This window comes from Macrobrachium nipponense, chromosome 13 (assembly GCF_015104395.2).
Source record: "Macrobrachium nipponense isolate FS-2020 chromosome 13, ASM1510439v2, whole genome shotgun sequence".
Lineage (NCBI taxonomy): Eukaryota > Metazoa > Arthropoda > Malacostraca > Decapoda > Palaemonidae > Macrobrachium > Macrobrachium nipponense.
Genome location: NC_087206.1, coordinates 58,573,240 through 58,593,205, shown reverse-complemented (window position 1 = coordinate 58,593,205; position 19,966 = coordinate 58,573,240). Strand labels below are relative to the sequence as shown.

General features: G+C 40.3%; 1 protein-coding gene across 2 annotated transcripts in view; it reads right to left on the bottom strand.

Moving 5' to 3' along the window:
* The window catches only part of LOC135225806 (gamma-interferon-inducible lysosomal thiol reductase-like), a 79,214-nt gene that overhangs the window by 59,213 nt on the left and 35 nt on the right, over positions 1-19,966 (bottom strand). For both annotated transcript variants that reach the window (XM_064265302.1, XM_064265301.1), the window contains exons 1-3: positions 19,853-19,966; positions 6,869-7,024; positions 1,212-1,388 (exon numbers count right to left, since the gene is read on the bottom strand). The exon at positions 19,853-19,966 is cut by the window's right edge and continues 35 nt beyond it. In XM_064265302.1, coding sequence (XP_064121372.1) covers positions 1,212-1,388; positions 6,869-7,024; positions 19,853-19,906 — 387 coding nt within the window. In that variant the 5' untranslated portion in view covers positions 19,907-19,966. The remainder of the gene's footprint in view (positions 1-1,211; positions 1,389-6,868; positions 7,025-19,852) is intronic.

Sequence of the window (19,966 nt, the reverse complement as noted above, 5' to 3'; positions counted from 1 at the left end):
AAATAATTTATTCTTAGTCTTGGACTATTTGAGATTAGAGTTATTTTTTCTGTTTGCAGGAGACTGGATTTGATTTTTCTTTTTAGTTCTTGGGGACGGTGTTCTGTCATCTTCAGTTTTTTTTCCCACAATTTTGTTTTTATGGATATCTTTGGCTCTTCAATTCCAGTTTTTTTTCCTTTTTTTTTGTTTGGTAGTGAAATACTCTCGAGAGATCTTACGGTTTTCTTCCATGCTTATCTTTGTAGTATCCTCACATTGTAAGATATCAAAGACCGCACGTATTTTCGATTAATGTTTTCCTCTGGATTATTAGCTCGTTATATTATCTGGAATGATTAGTTTATTATCATTCTCCGTGTCGTTTCTTCCATTGCTTGATCAGCTTTCATTTTGTATATAAATGGTTTTGGAAGGGTCATCCAAAACCCTTTGCTTTCATTTGTAATTTTGCTTCCTTCGTGATCTTTTCCCTCTCTTGCATAGCCCAGTTCTTTATCGAATACATAGTGTGAACGGACTTTAGATCTTGCATGATAATTCTCCCCACACTTCTCAAATTCTCTTAGTTGCAGCTTGATTTACGGTATGCATAATTAAGGTCCTCGAGGCATTTTCCCTTTTGTATATCTCGCAGGATTTACAGTAGAATAGTAGTGTATCTATCAAACTTTTCGCAATATTTATTGACTGTTTTTTACTTAGCATGGCGAGTCTTGAATGCTGTACATCGTGTCATGTTAAAGAAAGCTGCAAATCAAGATTTAAGTAGTGGAATTGAAGTTGTTTGTATTAACCACTCATTGCCAGAGGGCCGCATTGAAAGGATGGACGACACCTCTCTTGCTAGGGGGCGTCTCTAGTAGGTGAGGGTGGCTAAAGCTCTTGGGGCAGAGCTTGATATCAGACTTTCATATTGCTCTGCCATCTTTGGTACTCGAATTCTACGAGTGAGGAGGCACGTCGTCACATAATGACCTGATACGGCAAAAAAAAAAAAAAACGGTAAAAGGAAATCAAGTCTGACTAAATAAGATTAGAACAACTATTTAGGTCCAAGTTATGAATCAGAGCTTAGTGGCTGCTCTTTGAATCTCCTTACTACAAGTTGCTATGAGGAATCTGGGTGGGGTTGTGTATAGTAACCCAAAAACATTTTTCCATACATTTACTGTAAGCCATTAAACTTAAGGCAGAAAGATTACACTCACAGTGGGTCCAGAATCCGCTGGAGCAGGCGATTCCAGAAGACACTTGACGAAATTCATTTCCAGCCCAATATCCTTAAAGTTTTCTTTGGCGCATGCGTGGATCATATTAGCCTTACACTCGTATTCCTCATGCTGACACTTGAACGTCCAACCTTCGGTTTCTACATTTGGAGCGTACTATAGGATGTAAGTAAATCGAAGGAAGATTAATCAAATTTAGTGTTTCTCTCTTATCCCACTTAACAATCTATCTTTTTTAAACGATGTAAACAATATATTGCTTCTTCATCCAGGTTATAGTAATCACTTGGTGCAATTTTGAGAAACTAGATTACCCATACTCAGGAATAACCTTCAAAATAGTGGCTATAAGTATTCCTCCTTCAAGTCTAAATCTTTCATCAATTAATGCAAATATAAACCAGAGAACATTCTAGATTTACTGAAATAGTTTTAAATCCATATTCTCTCCTTAACAGAATGAGAGAAAAAGGTAAAAGCTTTATAGAAATCAATTGGCAGAATAATTTTTATATTCCTTTGGAATAATAATAATAATAATAATAATAATAATAATAATAATAATAATAATAATAATAATAATAATAATAATAATAATGATAATGTGTGGCGACGTGGCAGAGTGGGTTAGGTCGTCAATGGACTGGTTAAGTAACATTGGGGCTGGTCAGTCGTTGGATGGGTGACCGCTCTCCTCGGCGTTGATTCCTTGGGAAAGGATCTTTACCATAATTTCCTCAGTCTACTCAGCTGTAAATGAGTACCTATCCCTGATGGGGTAGGGTCCAGCTATGGGTAAACTAGCAAAACTCAGCAGTGATGTTAAGAAATGAAGGAATAAACGACAAACGACGTAAATGGAACCTCTGGCAACAGAGGAACTCATCCGGCAGCCAGGTATTCAACCCAATTGAAGGGGAAGACGGTCAGGTACTTGGAGGTCGTCATCCAGCAACTGACACACACAACGCCAGTAACCAACAGCCTGAAATTGGAGGTAAGAGAAGCAAACCTAAAGGAAGAAATGACAAGAGAAGAAAATAAGAAAATATGGAGATGCTACATCAGAAGCAACCCGACGGAGAGAGGATATAGAAGAAGATTGGTCAACATCTGGAATGAGAGGAATAACACCCCCCAAACAGAGCAGAGGCTGGCAGACAAGTAAGGAACTAAAGAAAAAGAACTGGCTCTCCCCAACGAAAGAGAAGAACTGGAAAGGGAAATGTCACACGACAACGAATTACACGAAGACGAACTGAGAGACGATGCCCACAGAAGACAACAGGGATGATGAGGTATCAAACAACGACACACGAAGAAACACGACGAAGTAACAGAGAGGACGGAATGGGTAGAAAAGATTAGACAATGGATGGAGCCAGATACAGAGAGAACAAAGAACCCCTCCATGAAAGCCTACAACACCAAGAAATTAAGGGAGAAAACAAGTGAGGTCAATGAAATAATGGGCATAATGCACACCACCAGTATCACAGAAACAAATAACTTGGCATATGCAGGAGCAAGATTAGTAGCAGAACTGATGGGGATTCGAACACCAACACCACCAGCACAACCAACCCAACAGAAATCTCCTTGGAAAAGGTGCCTGGAAAAGCAAATCATGGTGATGAGATCTGACTTGAGTAAACTGAAAGAGATGGCAGAAAAAAGGCTAAGAAGCAAGAAAACAAGGGAGGAACTCAACAAGAAATACAAAGTACAAGAGAGGGGACTAAACAACACATAGAAGATGTAAAACAGAGGCTTAAGGCCAAGCACATAAGATCCAACAGTACATGAAACAGGAATAAGGGATACCAACACACAAACTATTCGCCAACCAACCAGAAAAGACTATACAGCCAACTAAGAGGGGAAGCACCACCAAGAAATTCCTGAAGCCGAACCAAGTAAGAGACTCTGGGAAAATATATGGAGCAATCCGGTATCACACAACAAACATGCAACATGGCTCCAGGAAGTCAAGGCTGAAGAAACCGGGAGAATAAAACAAAGATTCACAGAGATCACGACAGACACAGTCAGACACCAACTAAAGAAAATGTCAACTGGAAAGCCCCAGGTCCTGATGAAGTCCATTGGATACTGGCTCAAAAACTTCAAGGCCCTACACCCACGAATAGCAGAACAACTCCAGCATTGTATCTCAAATCACCATGCACTCAAATGGATGACCACAGGAAGAACATCCTTAGTACAAAAAGACAAGAGTAAGGGAAATATAGCCAGTAACTACAGGCCTATCACCTGCCTACCAATAATGTGGAAGTTACTAACAGGTATCATCAGTGAAAGGCTATACAACTACCTAGAGGAGACAAACACCATCCCCCACCAACAGAAAGGCTGCAGAAGGAAGTGTAGGGGCACAAAAGACCAGCTCCTGATAGACAAAATGGTAATGAAGAACAGTAGGAGAAGGAAAACCAACATAAGCATGGCATGGATTGACTATAAGAAAGCCTTCGACATGATACCAAACACATGGCTAATAGAATGCCGAAAATATATGGGGCAGAGGAAAATACCATCAGCTTCCTCAAAAATACAATGCGCAACTGGAATACAATACTTACAAGCTCTGGAATAAGACTAGCAGTGGTTAATATCAGGAGAGGGATCTTCCAGGGCGACTCACTATCCCCACTACTCTTCGTAGTAGCCATGATTCCCATGACAAAAATACTACAGAAGATGGATGCCGGGTACCAACTCAAGAAAAGAGGCAACAGAATCAACCATCTGATGTTCAAGGATGACATCAAGCTGTATGGTGAGAGCATCAAGGAAATAGATACCCTAATCCAGACTGTAAGGATTGTATCTGGGGACATCAGGATGGAGTTTGGAATAGAAAAATGCGCCTTAGTCAACATACAAAAAGGCAAAGTAACGAGAACTGAAGGGATAAAGCTACCAAATGGGAGCAACATCAAACACATAGATGAGACTGGATACAAATACCTGGGAATAATGGAAGGAGGGGATATAAAACACCAAGAGATGAAGGACACGATCAGGAAAGAATATATGCAGAGACTCAAGGCGATATTCAAGTCAAAACTCAACGCCGGAAATATTATAAAAGCCATAAACACATGGGCAGTGCCAGTAATCAGATACAGTGCAGGAATAGTGGAATGGACGCAGGCAGAACTCCACAGCATAGATCAGAAAACCAGGAAACATATGACAATACACAAAGTACTACACCCAAGAGCAAATACGGACAGACTGTACATAACACGAAAGGAAGGAGGGAGAGGACTACTAAGTATAGAGGACTGCGTCAATATCGAGAACAGAGCACTGGGGCAATATCTGAAAACCAGTGAAGACGAGTGGCTAAAGAGTGCATGGGAAGAAGGACTAATAAAAGTAGACGAAGACCCAGAAATATACAGAGACAGAGAAATGACAAACAGAACAGAGGACTGGCACAACAAACCAATGCACGGACAATACATGAGACAGACTAAAGAACTAGCCAGCGATGACACATGGCAATGGCTACAGAGGGGAGAGCTAAAGAAGGAAACTGAAGGAATGATAACAGCGGCACAAGATCAGGCCCTAAGAACCAGATATGTTCAAAGAGCGATAGATGGAAATAACATCTCTCCCATATGTAGGAAGTGCAATACGAAAAATGAAACCATAAACCACATAGCAAGCGAATGCCCGGCACTTGCACAGAACCAGTACAAAAAAAGGCATGATTCAGTGGCAAAAGCCCTCCACTGGAGCCTATGCAAGAAACATCAGCTACCCTGCAGTAATAAGTGGTACGAGCACCAACCTGAAGGAGTGATAGAAAACGATCAGGCAAAGATCCTCTGGGACTATGGTATCAGAACAGATAGGGTGATACGTGCAAATAGACCAGACGTGACGTTGATTGACAAAGTCAAGAAGAAAGCATCACTCATTGATGTCGCTATACCATGGGACATCAGAGTTGAAGAGAAAGAGAGGGAAAAAATGGATAAGTATCAAGATCTGAAAATAGAAATAAGAAGGATATGGGATATGCCAGTGGAAATTGTAATCATAATCATAGGAACACTAGGCACGATCCCAAGATCCCTGAAAAGGAATCTAGAAAAACTAGAGGTTGAAGTAACTCCAGGACCCATGCAGAAGAGTGTGATCCTAGAAACGGCGCACATAGTAAGAAAAGTGATGGACTCCTAAGGAGGCAGGATGCAACCCGGAACCCCACACTATAAATACCACCCAGTCGAATTGGAGGACTGTGATAGAGAAAAAAAAAATAATAAAAAACAAATAATAATAATAATTAAGCTATTCGACACAGAAATGTCATAACGACCCATTCAGTGGGTTTTAGGAGAGAATGAATTGCAAATATTTATCTTATTTACTTATTGGCTTTTACAAAGAAGCCTGTGCAATGGTAAGTAATTTTCTGCAACATTGGTTTTTCCATCCTGATTCTACTGTGCTCCATGCTTCTGACTTATTGAAATTATTCAAAGTCAAGTCCTAGCGAAGAATGAAAATAATATAAACACCTTACAATCTCACGTCATTCGAAGTAACCATCGAAGAGTGCGCGTCATTTATGAGGTCGTAATCATATTTACAAAATATCATTCCTCTAGTTAAAGTCGAAAATAATGAACAACTTATCAATAATTTCTCTCTCTCTCTCTCTCTCTCTTTGTAGTTTGCTATTTAGCTTTCGGTAATCGCGAGAATTAGACATGGAGAGGCGAACTAACATGCTAATGATTCCTCATTTTATTCAAAATAATTTTTGATGAGAGTCGCAATATTCTGTGCTATAGCTTTCGGGTTTGAAAGATATTTTCGGAGTGACAACCAGAGAATAGCACTTTAACGACCTTTGATTCATGTAGAGATATGGGACAATAGCTGTCACTTGGCTAACTTAGACCGAAAGTGTTTACGGAAATGGTAGCTGTTGAACTTTCGATATCTCCCCCTCTTGCATTCATTGGCTCTGGTAGAAAGCTCCCTCACACTTGTCTCTCCCTGAATTGCACTTCGAATATAATTATTTAGCCAGCTGGACACGTTGTCAGTGAATGCATCCAGGAAAAGTAAACGACCGAGTTGCATTCCTTGTTAAATTCTAAGGCAAATTCGTTTCAGCATCAGTAAAAATATAAGGGAGAAGAGAAACAGTGGAATAAAACCTTCGTTCCACAAGACACTGAAAGCAACTACCCTGTAATAAATCTACTGGAATAAACTCAGAATGCATAACAACTCTGAATATCGCCAGAAGTTTGTATTATTCCCATATTGGAAAAATATCATATCTTGGGTTTACGGCCGTTGAACTTAATACATAGTGACATTTTTCATTCTTTCAGTTTAAAGCCTCCACTGGTTCCTCCCGACTAGTCCAACAACTTGAACGAGAATCTGTTTACTTTTGTGGTTCGGGTAATTAGAAATTTACAACAGGAATGAACCATTCTCTCTTAAAACAAAAGACGAAGACTAGAATAAGATTAGATCGGTAATAAGCACAAGAAAATAGACTGCACGTTTTGTAGAACAGTATTCACTCAATGCGAATCTTGCAACTGAAATCCTTCATAATCACCCATTTTTACCTTTGCATTTCCAAAAGGGAACATTTCCACGTCCATGATGTCCTGAAGATCATGCCATGTTGGGTATAGCTGGTTAGAGACGAATTCTTGGCAGTACTTACAGTAAGTCTCGTAGAATAATTGTATCTTGACAGGTGGTGCATCTCCGGCGAAAGTCTGTAAGGCAAGTAGATACTATAGTCTGGCAGCAGTGGGTGACAACCTTGCAAAAGTATCCCCAAGCAAGTTTTGATTGATTTTGGTAGAAAAAGTTACATAGAATCAGAAACTGAATGATGCCCAGCTGGCATCTTTGTTCATTTTGAGAATTTTAACGTGGCATCCAAGATGGCTATTGCGTAAATCCAAAAGCTATAAACGTCTCACATTTCTTTATTTTTTGGCCTATTTTATAATATGATACACCAATTCTAGGGTTTTCGAGGTCAAGGAAGTCAATTTTAATGGAAAATAAAGTATAAACTAAAACCTTATTGAGTTGTTCATATTCAGTATAAGAGTTGTTCCAAGATTATCCTTTCTACTGGAAACTAGTTGGTCGTCGTTTATCTCACAACCTCACAAATTAGGTAGTTAACATTTCCGTGATTTCTGCTTGTTTTTAAGTATACTTAATTACAGTTTGTTCACACAAGGCAGTGGTGGTAAATGCTCTTTAATATGACTTCTCTTTTTGCAGGGAAAGATGATGTCAGTGCAGTGCAATGGGTGAGTGCTACTTCAAGGTGATGGGCCAGGGGAGCGAGGCCAAAAACCAAGTTTTGACCAATGCAGGAAGAGACAGAATCCAGTCGATCATCAACGCAAGCAAACAGCATGGCGATACATTGCCAATAGATTTAGAATTGTCTATCAGAGACAATAAGGACTGTACTGTTCAGTGTCATTGATCATGTGTATCATCATACAAAAAGTGTGATAAAGTCTATTACGGACAGACCGGTAAGTGTCTTTCACAACATCTCAAACAGCACCAATATTCTGTGAGAACTGGGCAAATATCGAATGCATTATTCGTACATATGAAAGATTTAGATCATCCTATTAACTGGAGTCAAGCAAGAGCCTTAATCCTATGTAATGACACTGTTAAAAGGAATATCATTGAATCTTGTTTCATCGAGTCAAATAATGGAAATGTTCTAAATTTAAGTCTTGGTTTATTTAAACTTGACGCCTTCATAATGAAAAAAGTTGTAGATAAATATAAGCAACAAAATTGATATATTCAGTTTTTACATGTTTTGAATTGTACAGATAATTTGTAGTTTCTATTAGGGTTAAATCTATGTTTTGGTTTGTGACCGTGTAATATCAGATAATCCTGGATTATCTTAACTTTTACCTTTTGACAATTAACCATCTGGTATTTTTTATCTGTTGTTTACCTGATAACTTTCTCTCCAATTGTATTTCATTCGTTCCTTGACAATGTCTTAGTAAAGACGAAAGCGCTTGGATTTCTGACTATCATTTTCCTGTGGTATTCGGTTATATATATATATATATATATATATATATATATATATATATATATATATATTAGGCTGGTAGTATATATATATATATATATATATATATATATATATATATATATATATATATATATATTGGGCTGCTAGTAACAATCTTACCCGAATAACGTGAGGAAGTTGAGAAGTTGAAGACATCATTATGGCTATGCATTAACTTATAACCTCTCGTGACAGTCTTTTGGGTAAGTGCGTAACTGTACGTCCTGAATGGTTTCATGATTCAAGCCAATAAGCCGATGAATTTCTTATCAACAAAAATATCCCCCTTCGGTTAACATATATGAAAATATATTAATTCCGAGTAGTGCAAATTAGATTTTGTAGCTTAGTGCTTACATATATATATATATATATATATATATATATATATATATATATATATATATATATATATTATATATATATATATATATATAATATATATATATCTGTGTGTGTGCGAATACAATTATAAATATATATATATATATATATATATATATATATATATATATATATATATATATAGTACTAGAGGACCAACCTGGAGCTGCCTGGGAAATCTCTAAAGAACTCAGAAAAATTTTCATGCACCCTCTTGTACTGACTGTACCTTTTATCCAGGTATTACTGTGGTGATTGTCCCTTCTATTCAGGTATTACTGTGCTGATTGTCTCTTTTATCCAAATATTAATGGTCTGACTGTCCCATTTATCCAGTTATTATTGTTGTGACTGTCCAATTTATCCTGGTGTTACCATTCTGAATGTCCCTTTTTACCAAGGTATTACTATGCTGACTGTCCCTTCTATCCAGACATTACTGTGGTGACTGTCCCTCTTATCCTGGTATTATTGTGGTCAATGTCCCACTTATTCTGGTATTACTGTAGTGACTGTTCCATTCTTTCAGGTATTACTGTACTGCATGTCTCTCATGTCCAGGTATTACTGTCCTGAAAATCCCTTTTATCTAGGTATTACTGTGATGACTATATTTTATCCAAATATTACTGTGGTGACTGTCCCATTCATCTAGACATTACTTTTCTGTCTGTCTCTTTTATCCAAGAATTACTGTGCTGACTGTCCCATTCAATCAGGTATTACTGTTGCGACAATCCATTTTATCCAGCTATTACTGTGGTGGCTGTTCCCTTGCTATTGATGTGCTGACTGCTGCTTTTATCCAGGTATTACCTTGGTGCTTGTCCATCTTATCAAAATATTACTGTTGAGACCGTCCCATTTACCCCAGACTAAACCTAAGCACACCCACCACTCGACTGAAACAGGCTAAACCTAAATACGTCCCCACCAAAACTAAACATACACCTCCACTAAACCTAAACACACCCCAGCTAAACTTAAATGCAAACGTTGATACAGAATTATTAATCAAAGGGGGTATAGATTTGAAACCTACCCCTAATAAGTTGGGTAAAATGATGGCTATGCCAAATTTTGTCTAGATCAGTCGAGCAGTTACTACATTAGTTACAAAGGGAAGAGGGAAAGGATGGGGGAAGGAGAAGTGGAAGGAGGTATGGATTTGAAATGTACCCTTTTACCTAAATTGGGTCAAATGATGGCCATGTGCCAAATTTTGTCTAGATCGGTCAAGTGGCTTGGATTTCTATAGCGCACAAAGTTACAAGCTTACTTACTAGCATTCACTTTTATATATATATATATATATATATATATATATATATATATATATATATACATATATATATATATACATATACATATATTGTATATATGTAGATATATAGAATCTACTGGCCATTTTTTACCAGATACACTTGTAACTACAGTGAGGTCACAATGAGACAGAACTGAGTACTACTGATTTATTAACTGGGCATGCGATATACATAGCAATGTGCATAAAGAAACAGAGTGCTCGACCCCCGAGTCTATCGGCCCTGACACAGATAGAGGAGAATTTGTTTCTTAGCAGTTAATGAAATAATAATAACAAAAGACATAATGGACATACATTGATGAATTATATATTGGCAGAAAGGCCAGGAAAGTCTATATACAAACACATACATATGATTCTTGCTGCTTAGCTAAAGGAGATACAAGATTGTGATTAGTGGGTAAAGAAGGTCTTGACACAGGTCTTTACAATCTAGATGAGATACAAGATTGTGACTAGTGGGTAAAGAAGATCTTTACAAGTACTCCCCCCTCCCCCCAGCAAGACAATTATTAATGATTAATAATGAATAATTAAATGATGCATAATTAATATGAATAATTGGAAGATTTGTACAGTTAATCACGATACCTTGTTGGTATCAGGAGCCGTCCCTGAGTTCTAGATATTTGAGTTTGTGGGGCAGTCTCGACTTTTGAGTTGTCTGGCGGGCCTGCTGGGATGTCATCTTTCGTCTGGCCCCTAAGACGGCCTTGACCACGTTTCGAGATGTCGGTTTCTTCACTTGAGGTCTTATTTTGTGGAGGAATTCTCGGATGTCTGCCGATCTCCTCCTGGGTCTTGTTATCCATCAGGAAGACTGGCTTTAATCTGTCGACGGATTCCCAGTTTTCTTGTGATGACACGGTATGGGCATCTGTGTGGTCTGGACAGGGGTGGGCAGCGGGCGTCGTCCCTCAAGAAGATGTGTGTGCAGGTTTCTAGGCCTTCTGGTCTGTAGTTATGCGTCCTATCCGTGAAAGTCTTCCAGGAGGGCACGAACTCCTTTGCTATTTCCCTTAGTCTTCTCAGGGCTTTATCTCTGTCATCTGGTTCCGTGGGGTAGAATTCACCTGGTACTGCCAGTGCTTCCCTGTAGACTTTTTCTGTAGAAGTTTCTTTGTTGTTTGCTTTTGGTGCTGTTTGAAGTCCTAGCAGGACCCAGGGCAGCTGCGCCTTCCAGTTTTCAGTGGTACACCGTGGTATCAGAGCCACTTTTATTTAACAGTGGGCCCTTTCCACCATTTCGTTGGCCACGGGGTTGTATGCCGTTGTACTATGGAGTGTTGTCCCCATCAGGCATGCCATGGAGACCCAGAGATCTGATAAGAATGCTGAGCCCCTGTCCGTAGTAATGTTGTCTGGCACACAGAAACAGCTTATCCAACTTGATAATAGGGCTTCAGTGCAGGTGCTTGTAGCTGCTTCTGCCATCGAGGTTGCCGCCCATCTCATAGATTGGTCTATGACTGTCAGGAGGTATCTGGCACCCCCGATTGTGGCAGAGGTCCTACGACGTCCATGTGGCTGTGCCCAAACCATCTTTGTGGTTGAGGGAAGTCTCTGATGCCTGATTCCATGTGCTGGGTGATCTTACTTGTTTGGCATGGTATGCAGTTTTTTGCCCATCTCTGCACGTCCTTTTTTATCCTGTGCCACACGAACTTCTCGGTCATTAGGCGCATTGTTGTATGTCCCGATGGATGGGAGAGGCTGAGGATGATGTCTAAGACCTGCTTCCTTTGTGATGTGGGTATCAGGGGGTGGGGGCGGCCTGTGCTGGTGTCGCAGAGAAGTGTTGACCCCTTCTCTCCAACTGGCATGTCCTTCCACTTCAGTGAGGTGAGTGCCATGCAGTAAGCTGGCGTTTCGGCCTCTGTAGTTTGTTCCTTCACCAGGTCCTCGTAGTTGATGCCCAGGTGGACCAAATTTATTTAAATCCTTGACAGGGCACCAGCTACCGGGTTCTTCTACCTGGGGACATAGCTGATGGTGCACCCGAATTCGGATATAGTGGCCAAGTGCCGCTGCTGTCTTGCCAACAACAAGTCTCCTGCCTTCGTGAAAGCATGTACCAAAGGCATGTGGTCTGTCAGGATGGTGAAGGGGCTGCCATCTAAGAGGTATTTTAAGTGTCACATGGCCTAATAGATTGCCAGTAATTTCCTGTCGAATGCATTGTAGCTGGTCTTGGGAGGCTTCAAATTGCGGCTGAAGAGTGCGAATGGGTGGGGGGACCCGTCCACTATCTGTTTCAGTATGGCTCCACAGGCGATGTTGTTGGCCTCGGTGGAAAGTCTCAGGGGGACAGTGGGGTCCTGGTAGGCTAAGGTTGTGGCTCTGGCGAGGGCTGCCTTCGTCTGCTCAAGCGCCCTCTGCTGTGGTGTTTCCCAAGTCAGTGTCTACGGTTTCCCCTTCAGCACCCTGGTCGAGGGATACATGATATGGGTGATGTCTGGCACGAATTGTTGGTAGTAGTTGACCGTGCCGAGGAACTCCTACAGGGACTTGATCGTTTTCGGCGTAGGGAAGTTGTTTACTGCTTCTACATTGGAGGCCATGGGGTGGATGCCTGTTTGGAGGACCTCGTGTCCCATGAAGTCCACATTCTCTACACTGAAGGAACATGTGTCGAAGCTGAGGACTAACCCGTTCTTCTGAAGGCGTTTCAGCACAGCCCAGACATGTCCCAGGTGCTCTTCCAGGGACCTGGAAAAGATCAGAATATTATCCACTTAGCGGAAGCAGAAAGGTGGAGTCCCCCAGGATGCTGTCCATCAGGCGTTGGAATGTGGCCCCGGTGTTCGTGAGGCCGAAGGTGGAGTCGGAGAAGGTGTATGTTCTGAATGGCATGATGATGGCTGTCTTCGAAAAGTCGTTGGGATGTACTGGCATCTGAAAATAAGATTTAAGTAGATCCATTTTTGTAAATATTTTGGCACTGTGTAGGGCTCCTGTCAGGTCCTGCATGTTTGGCAGTCGGTAATGGTCAGGCATTGTCATGAGGTTGAACCAACGATAGTCCTCACAGGGCCTCTAGGAACCATCTGGCTTCTTTACCATGTGGAGAGGGGACACTTATGGGCTTGATGCCTTTTTGCAAATCCCCATCCTCTCCATCTCTACGAATGCTTGTTTAGCATCCTGAAGCTTCTTGGGTGGCAGGTGGTGAAACTTGGCATGTGTCAGTGGGCCCGTGGTGGTGATGTGGTGGTAGATGTCGTACTTGGCCTGTGTTCCTAGCACCTGCCGTAGTTCTGGCTCGAAGACTTCTGGGAATTCATGCAGGAGGGCGCTGTATTTGGATGACGTGGCAGCGCATACAGCGGCCATTCTTGGGCCAGTGGTGAGCTGGCAGCAGTGGCAGGTTCCGGTGTCTAGAAGGCGTTTACAGCCGACAACCACCAACAGACCATGTTGTGCGAGAAAATTGCTGTCCAGTAGGGGAAACCTGACGTCCACGATGACGAAGGGCCACTCGTACTTATGACCCATAAAGGATATTGTGCATGTCTGGGTTCTGTAGCAGTGGATGGGGCTTCCATTTGTGGCTACTAGTGCGGCTGTGGCATTGGGTGGGTGGTTGCAGTCCTCCCTCGACAGCAGAAAGACAGACTGCATGGCTCCTGTGTCTACCAGCATTCGGCACCCCGAGATCGCATCGTGGATGAAAAATCCCACTGGTTGGGATTCCCTGTTGTCTGCAGCCACTGCTGTTATTGGTCGCCGCCCTCTGCGTTTTTTGGGAACGCACAGGGAGGTCTGCAGTTTCCTCTACTGCTGTGGTGGTGCCTTTTTTTCTGTATATTGCATGTGTATCCCCCTCCTTGACCTTCTCTTCTATCAGGCTACATGCTGAGGGTGCTGAGGCATGCTTGGAGGCCTTGGTGGCCTTGTGGAGTTTATGAGCAATGCGAACTAATTTCTCCATTGGAAGTGTGTCTGCCTCCACCCATAATTTTCACCCTCACCTTTTGAGGAACGCTGCAGGAATATTGCTTACAATAAGCTGATCTCCCTTCTTTTGCTGAATTCGTCGCAGTCCGGCAGCATCAGGACACCACGTAGTTTGTCCCAGGCATCCTTGAGTGATGCGTTTGCCAAGGGCTGGTTCATCAGGTCCAGGGCGCATTGGGCTCTGGGATGGGCATAGAGTATATCTTGATGAGCTTCCAGCGGAGGTCTTCGTATTTGATCTTTTCCATCTGCATGTCTAGCCAAGGTGTAATTTTATTAAACACTGCCTTGGGCAGCGTCATCATTGTGATATCTGCTTTGGTTTCTTCATCTGTGATTTTGGCTACATGGAAATGTACGTCGGCCCACAGGAACCATGACACGGTAGTTTGCTGTGAGAATGGCGGCAGCTTTAACGCCTCAGATATCGCAGTTTTCGAAGGCAACAGGGAGATGCAGAGGATCTGTGAGTCCTCGGCTTGACTTTCAGGTTCCATGTCTGGCATTTTGACTCTCACACCAAAACGTGAATTAAGCGCTGTATTTAGTTCGTTAATGGTATTTGGGGTTCGCCAGAAGTCAAAACTATACACTTTCTGAATATGATCGATGTTAATTGTAAATGGCAGGGCCAAACCATTTGAAAACACTAAAATATACCTAGGAAGGTACTCTGTAATTAGTCCGTTGTTGGCATGGGTGGCTTCCAAAGAAGGAGCTTTCAGAAGCCTAAACTTTGTCGCTGTATGGTTCTGTTACAGGTTTCTGAAGGTAAGCGTGGCAATAGTGAGTCCGTTAATGGTCGAGGCAAAACCATTATTTACCGGCACTCCTCAGCTCACCAGTTGTGAGGTCACAATGAGACAAAACTGAGTACTACTGATTTATCAACTGTGCACACGATATATGTATCAGTGTGTGGACGGAACACAGATACAGAAGAATTTGTGTTTCATAGCAGTTAATGAAATGATAATAACAAAAGGCATAATGGACATACATTGATGAATTATATACCAGCGGAAAGGCCAAGAAATTCTATATACAATCATATACATGTGATTCTTGCTGCTTAGCTAGATGAGATACAAGATTATGATTAGTGGGTAAAGAAGGTCTTTACACAGGTCTTTACAATCTAGATGAGATACAAGACCGTAATAGTGGGTAAAGAGGGTCTTTATACTACAAAGCCTCAGATCCAAAGAAAAACTATATCAAGAAACTGCCATCCGGTACATCTGGATGAGGTAACGATACCCACCTAAGTTAGGATAAAGTCATAAGTTTATTTGTTTTATCTGAGGGTTTGTGTCCAAAAAGGGTATCCTGTTTATGAAGAAATTGAGATGTCAAGAGGGGATTGTGGCTAAATATATGCATTTGATACATACATTTTTACATATGTATTGCAATAGATTTATGCTGCCATTGCCTCTGTTCTCACTTGAATTAAGATCCAAAATCCTATGCTTTATTAAAGGGGAGCCAGCCCATACTTACCCATAAAGAGCGACAGGTCACTTTTGAGGTGTGCCAGTCTAAAAAGGGTCCAGGTAGAAGTTAGATTAGTCCCGGGGGAGTATTTGGCGCCAGGAACTGAATGGCCCAGATTTAAATCCCTTGGTTCTCCTACTACTGACATTTGCGAGCTCTGGTATTGCGTCCAGAATGTTCTTTCGGACAATCAGCTGATGTGAAAATGCAGGAATAAATGGGATCTGCCTAAATCGACAGTTATAGAAGCAAGTCAGCCCATGTGTGCAGCCCTCAGTTGTTGGCCAGTTTCAGTACAAGGTCTTACTGATTTTTCCCAGCCGTTCCATGTACCGGCATTCTTTATATGATTTGAAATCATTAGCTACAAGCAAATATATATATATATATATATATATATATATATATATATATACATACATATATATATATATATATATATATATATATATATATATATATATACATATCTATATATATATATATATATATATATATATATAATATATATATATATATATATATATATATATATATATATATATATATATATATAGTTCAAAATTTTAAGCCAGAACCAAGGAAAGTAAGGTCTTTTACCAGTTTCATGCATCCTTGTCTATATGCAAGTTGCCTCTTTGAACTGAAAGCATCCATCTCTAGAAAAGCTATCTATTCTCCCATTGGCTGTCGGAATCTACCCCCTGCAGGGATTTTGCAGATCTTACCAGGAGAAAATTTTAAAAGGGACAGAAGCCAGCAGCTCGTCCTCAGAACTACCTTAGAGCTTGGAGCGCTCAGAAGCTCCTTACCACGCCCTGCAGACCACACTTTGCCCCTTTCTGCTCCCCCTGCTTCTGGAGAAGTCCCAAGTATTTTTTATTGTCCATAGTGCACAGAAATATCAAGCAGAAGAAGACGTTCCAAGCCCAGGATTTCCAGGTACTGTGAGAGTAAATTCCAGCTCAGCCAGGGAATTAATTGTTTTGCCTTTTGTCTGTATTTCATTTCCATTTTTCCAAGGCGACTTTCCCCCCCCCCCCCCCCATCTCCGCTGTTTAGTTTCTCATTCCCCCCATCTTGGTTCCATTCTGTGGTTACTCCCCTTGTGATACTAGTGAACATCCCCTAGTAAATTCAAGCAACGAAATAGTTCTTTCTGAGTAAATTCCCAGTCATTTTCATCCCCCCTGAGTGGCCTGTAATCTTTTGATTGAAAGAAAGTAGTGTGTAACGTTTACCCTCGTGTGATCCCCGCCTTATGCCAGTATCCCATCTCTTTGCAGAAAACCACCGTGCCTGATTGTGGTAGAAATTGGAAACCCTTGGAGTAAGCTTGCATTTTCAATAACCCGTTTGCGCAAAATTTCTGAACGCCGTGTCTGGTTGTCCCAGCCACGTGTTTCCGGTGGATCGACCAATCATCCACCTTATTAGTCCCTGGACCTCTGTAAATTAATGTAAATACAGTGCATTTAAAACTAAAGTCCAGCTTTTATGTAAATTCCTCCTTCCTCAGTAATATCGGCCTTCTGCTATAGTTTTTTTTTCTTTGTTGTGATCTCTCGTTCCTTCATTCAAGTCCAATTTTTTTTAGTGTTAAACTACATTTTCTAGGAGTGAACGAGCAGTTCAGAACTATATGTATATGGTTCAGTTGGCTTTGGCCATTCGCCTGGCATTGTCTAAAACATATGGCTAAGTTTGAATCTTATCAGTTATAATTCTCCTTGCAAGAAATCTTAAGCATTTTGGTTAAATAATCTGGCAGAGCCTTTTATCAGTAAACCTTATTTTTCATTACTTTTTCATGTGCTTCCACAAAAGTTTCGTATCAGATCTTCAGTCCTCCATTGTCCCCACCATGCCCATCGCCCCAACCCCGTTTCCTATGGCGGGGCCGAGTCTAGAAGTCTACTCTGCTTATCAGGCACTTCAGTGCCGTCCAATCTCTCACGAGCCTTTAGTGCTCAAGTGTCCTTGATAGCATAACCAGCTTACTTATTCTCTACCAAACTTCCACTCAAAATTAATTTTTCACCATCTGATTGACTGTTTTCTTACTGGAAAATATGCCACTTTCACATTCATATTTCCGTTAGTCCACCATACTTCCGTTACATGTCTGTAACGGTTTCATCATCGTTTTTAATCATCAGTCCTTTAGGAAAAAATTGACGTTGCCATTCAAAATTACCGCACCTCCACACTGAAGTAAAACTTGTCATAAATACATCTCAACAACTTATCACACACACATCACAAACAATTTGACTACCTGTCAACGGCATCTTCGTCTTCCTAACTACTGTTTCATACAATCATCCAGAATTTGCATAAGTTTCTTTTTTCAATTAAAGCCGTTGACTGATTCTCAACCAGCTTGTGATGAGTGTGAACTGATTTCCATAAGTGAGTTTGTGAAATGCTGTAGTGTGGTGTCGACGCATACGCAGAATTTTCTAGACTCCGACCTAGTCACATAGAGTACGAATTTTCTCTGCAATGACTTTGCTATACTCATACCTCATATTTTCTTCTTCATCAGTAAATCCATTTCTCAGCACTTGGTTTATTACCAGCAACTCCCAAAACATTCTAAATATTCCGCACCTTTCATGTATGGCCTGTTCTTAACCTTGAAATTTATCATTTTGCCAAAATGGCCGTGTTTGCTTCTCATCCTTTCATTTTGATGGCATATATGTCCTCTAAGATTTTCTTTTGCAACTTCTCATTTCCTCTTCCATTTACCTGAATCCAGCAAAGCAGCCATATGCATACACTTATTTAAGCCTATTGTTACAATTCTTCCTCTATCATGCGTGAATATCACGCGATATGTCAACCATTCAGTGCAATATGTGGATAATCGAATGCGCATATTACTGTATAATTTATGCAATCACAGAACGAACGGTCTCATATATATATATACATACAAGCACGCATATATATATATATATATATATATATATATATATATATATATATATATATATAAATACATGAACTCAACATTTTATCACATTATTATTATTATTATTATTATTATTATTATTATTATTATTATTATTATTATTATTATTATTATTATTATTATTATTATTATATTCAGAGTATGAAACTTATTCATATGGAAGAAGCCCACGGAGGATATTGACTTAAAATTTAAGCTTCCAAAAATATGGTGTCCATTAAGAAAAAAGTGAGAAGAGGGTGAGAGAAATACAGAAAGAAGAGATCTAACTTATTAAAGAGAAAAAATAAATTAATAGATAATAAATTCATAAATATATAAAAACGTATTAAAATGCAAGAAGAGTTGTATTAGGGAAGTAATCCATTGCATCTTCGCTTCAATTTCTGAAGTTCCAATTGCACGACATCCTCTGCAGGGCGGTTCCACAGCCCAGCGGTGTGGGGAATAAAGGACCTCTGGAACTGAGAAGTTCGACAGCGAAGCCCATTTACTGCATACTGCTGCGGCTGTTCAGCGAATCTGGTTGCTCTCGGCAGGGAAATGGGATCAGGGATCAATTGTGAATGTGAGAGATCATTCAAATGTGTTTTTTTTCTTCCAGTTCATAAAAAATAACAACTTCTTGTCCCTTTCCTTGGTCAATCAACATCATTTGTCGCTTCACCGACCTTTCATTCAAGTTTTTCTTCTTTCATCATCTTAAAAAATTCCCGCGAAGAGGAGCTTCATTTTTGTTCCACTGTTGCCTCTTCACTTCGCCTCTTCCTTCCAAACAATACATTCTGGAGTGCTGCACCTGTTGTCTCGCCCGAAGGATAACGACAGATAAGCTATCATCATGGCGATCCACTTTTCCCTTGTTTATATAAGACACTCGAATTGTGAATTGAGTCGCACGTGGAATGACGATAACAAAAACAACAACATAGACGATAAAATCAACCACAACATTATTACTATCGTTATTATTGTTATTATTATCATTGTAAAAGACTCTGTTTCAATTTGCTGATGCGGGCGGCATGAAAAACTTTGATGTAAAAGCTGTCCGAATACACCGATTTTCGTGATTATTATTGAGAGAGAGAGAGAGAGAGAGAGAGAGAGAGAGAGCGAAACTTTTCTTTACCCACACCCTACAATTTGGCAATCAAATTCCCACCACTCAAAAAAAAAAAAAAAAAAAAAAAAAAAACAAAAAAAAAAAAAAAAAAAAAACTATGAGGTAGCTAGGCATTTTGGACCTCATATCTCACAGAGTCGACGGATGGCCTATGTTTGATTTACCTTTACCTAAATTTTGCTAAAAAAAAAAAACTTACTAAGTTCAGTCCAACAAGAAACAAAATATGAAGAGGTAAACACGACAGTCCCATAATACTACGATGCTCGTCTTGGTCGGTCACCTGGGTTTAGAGTTAGCAAAACAACTGAAG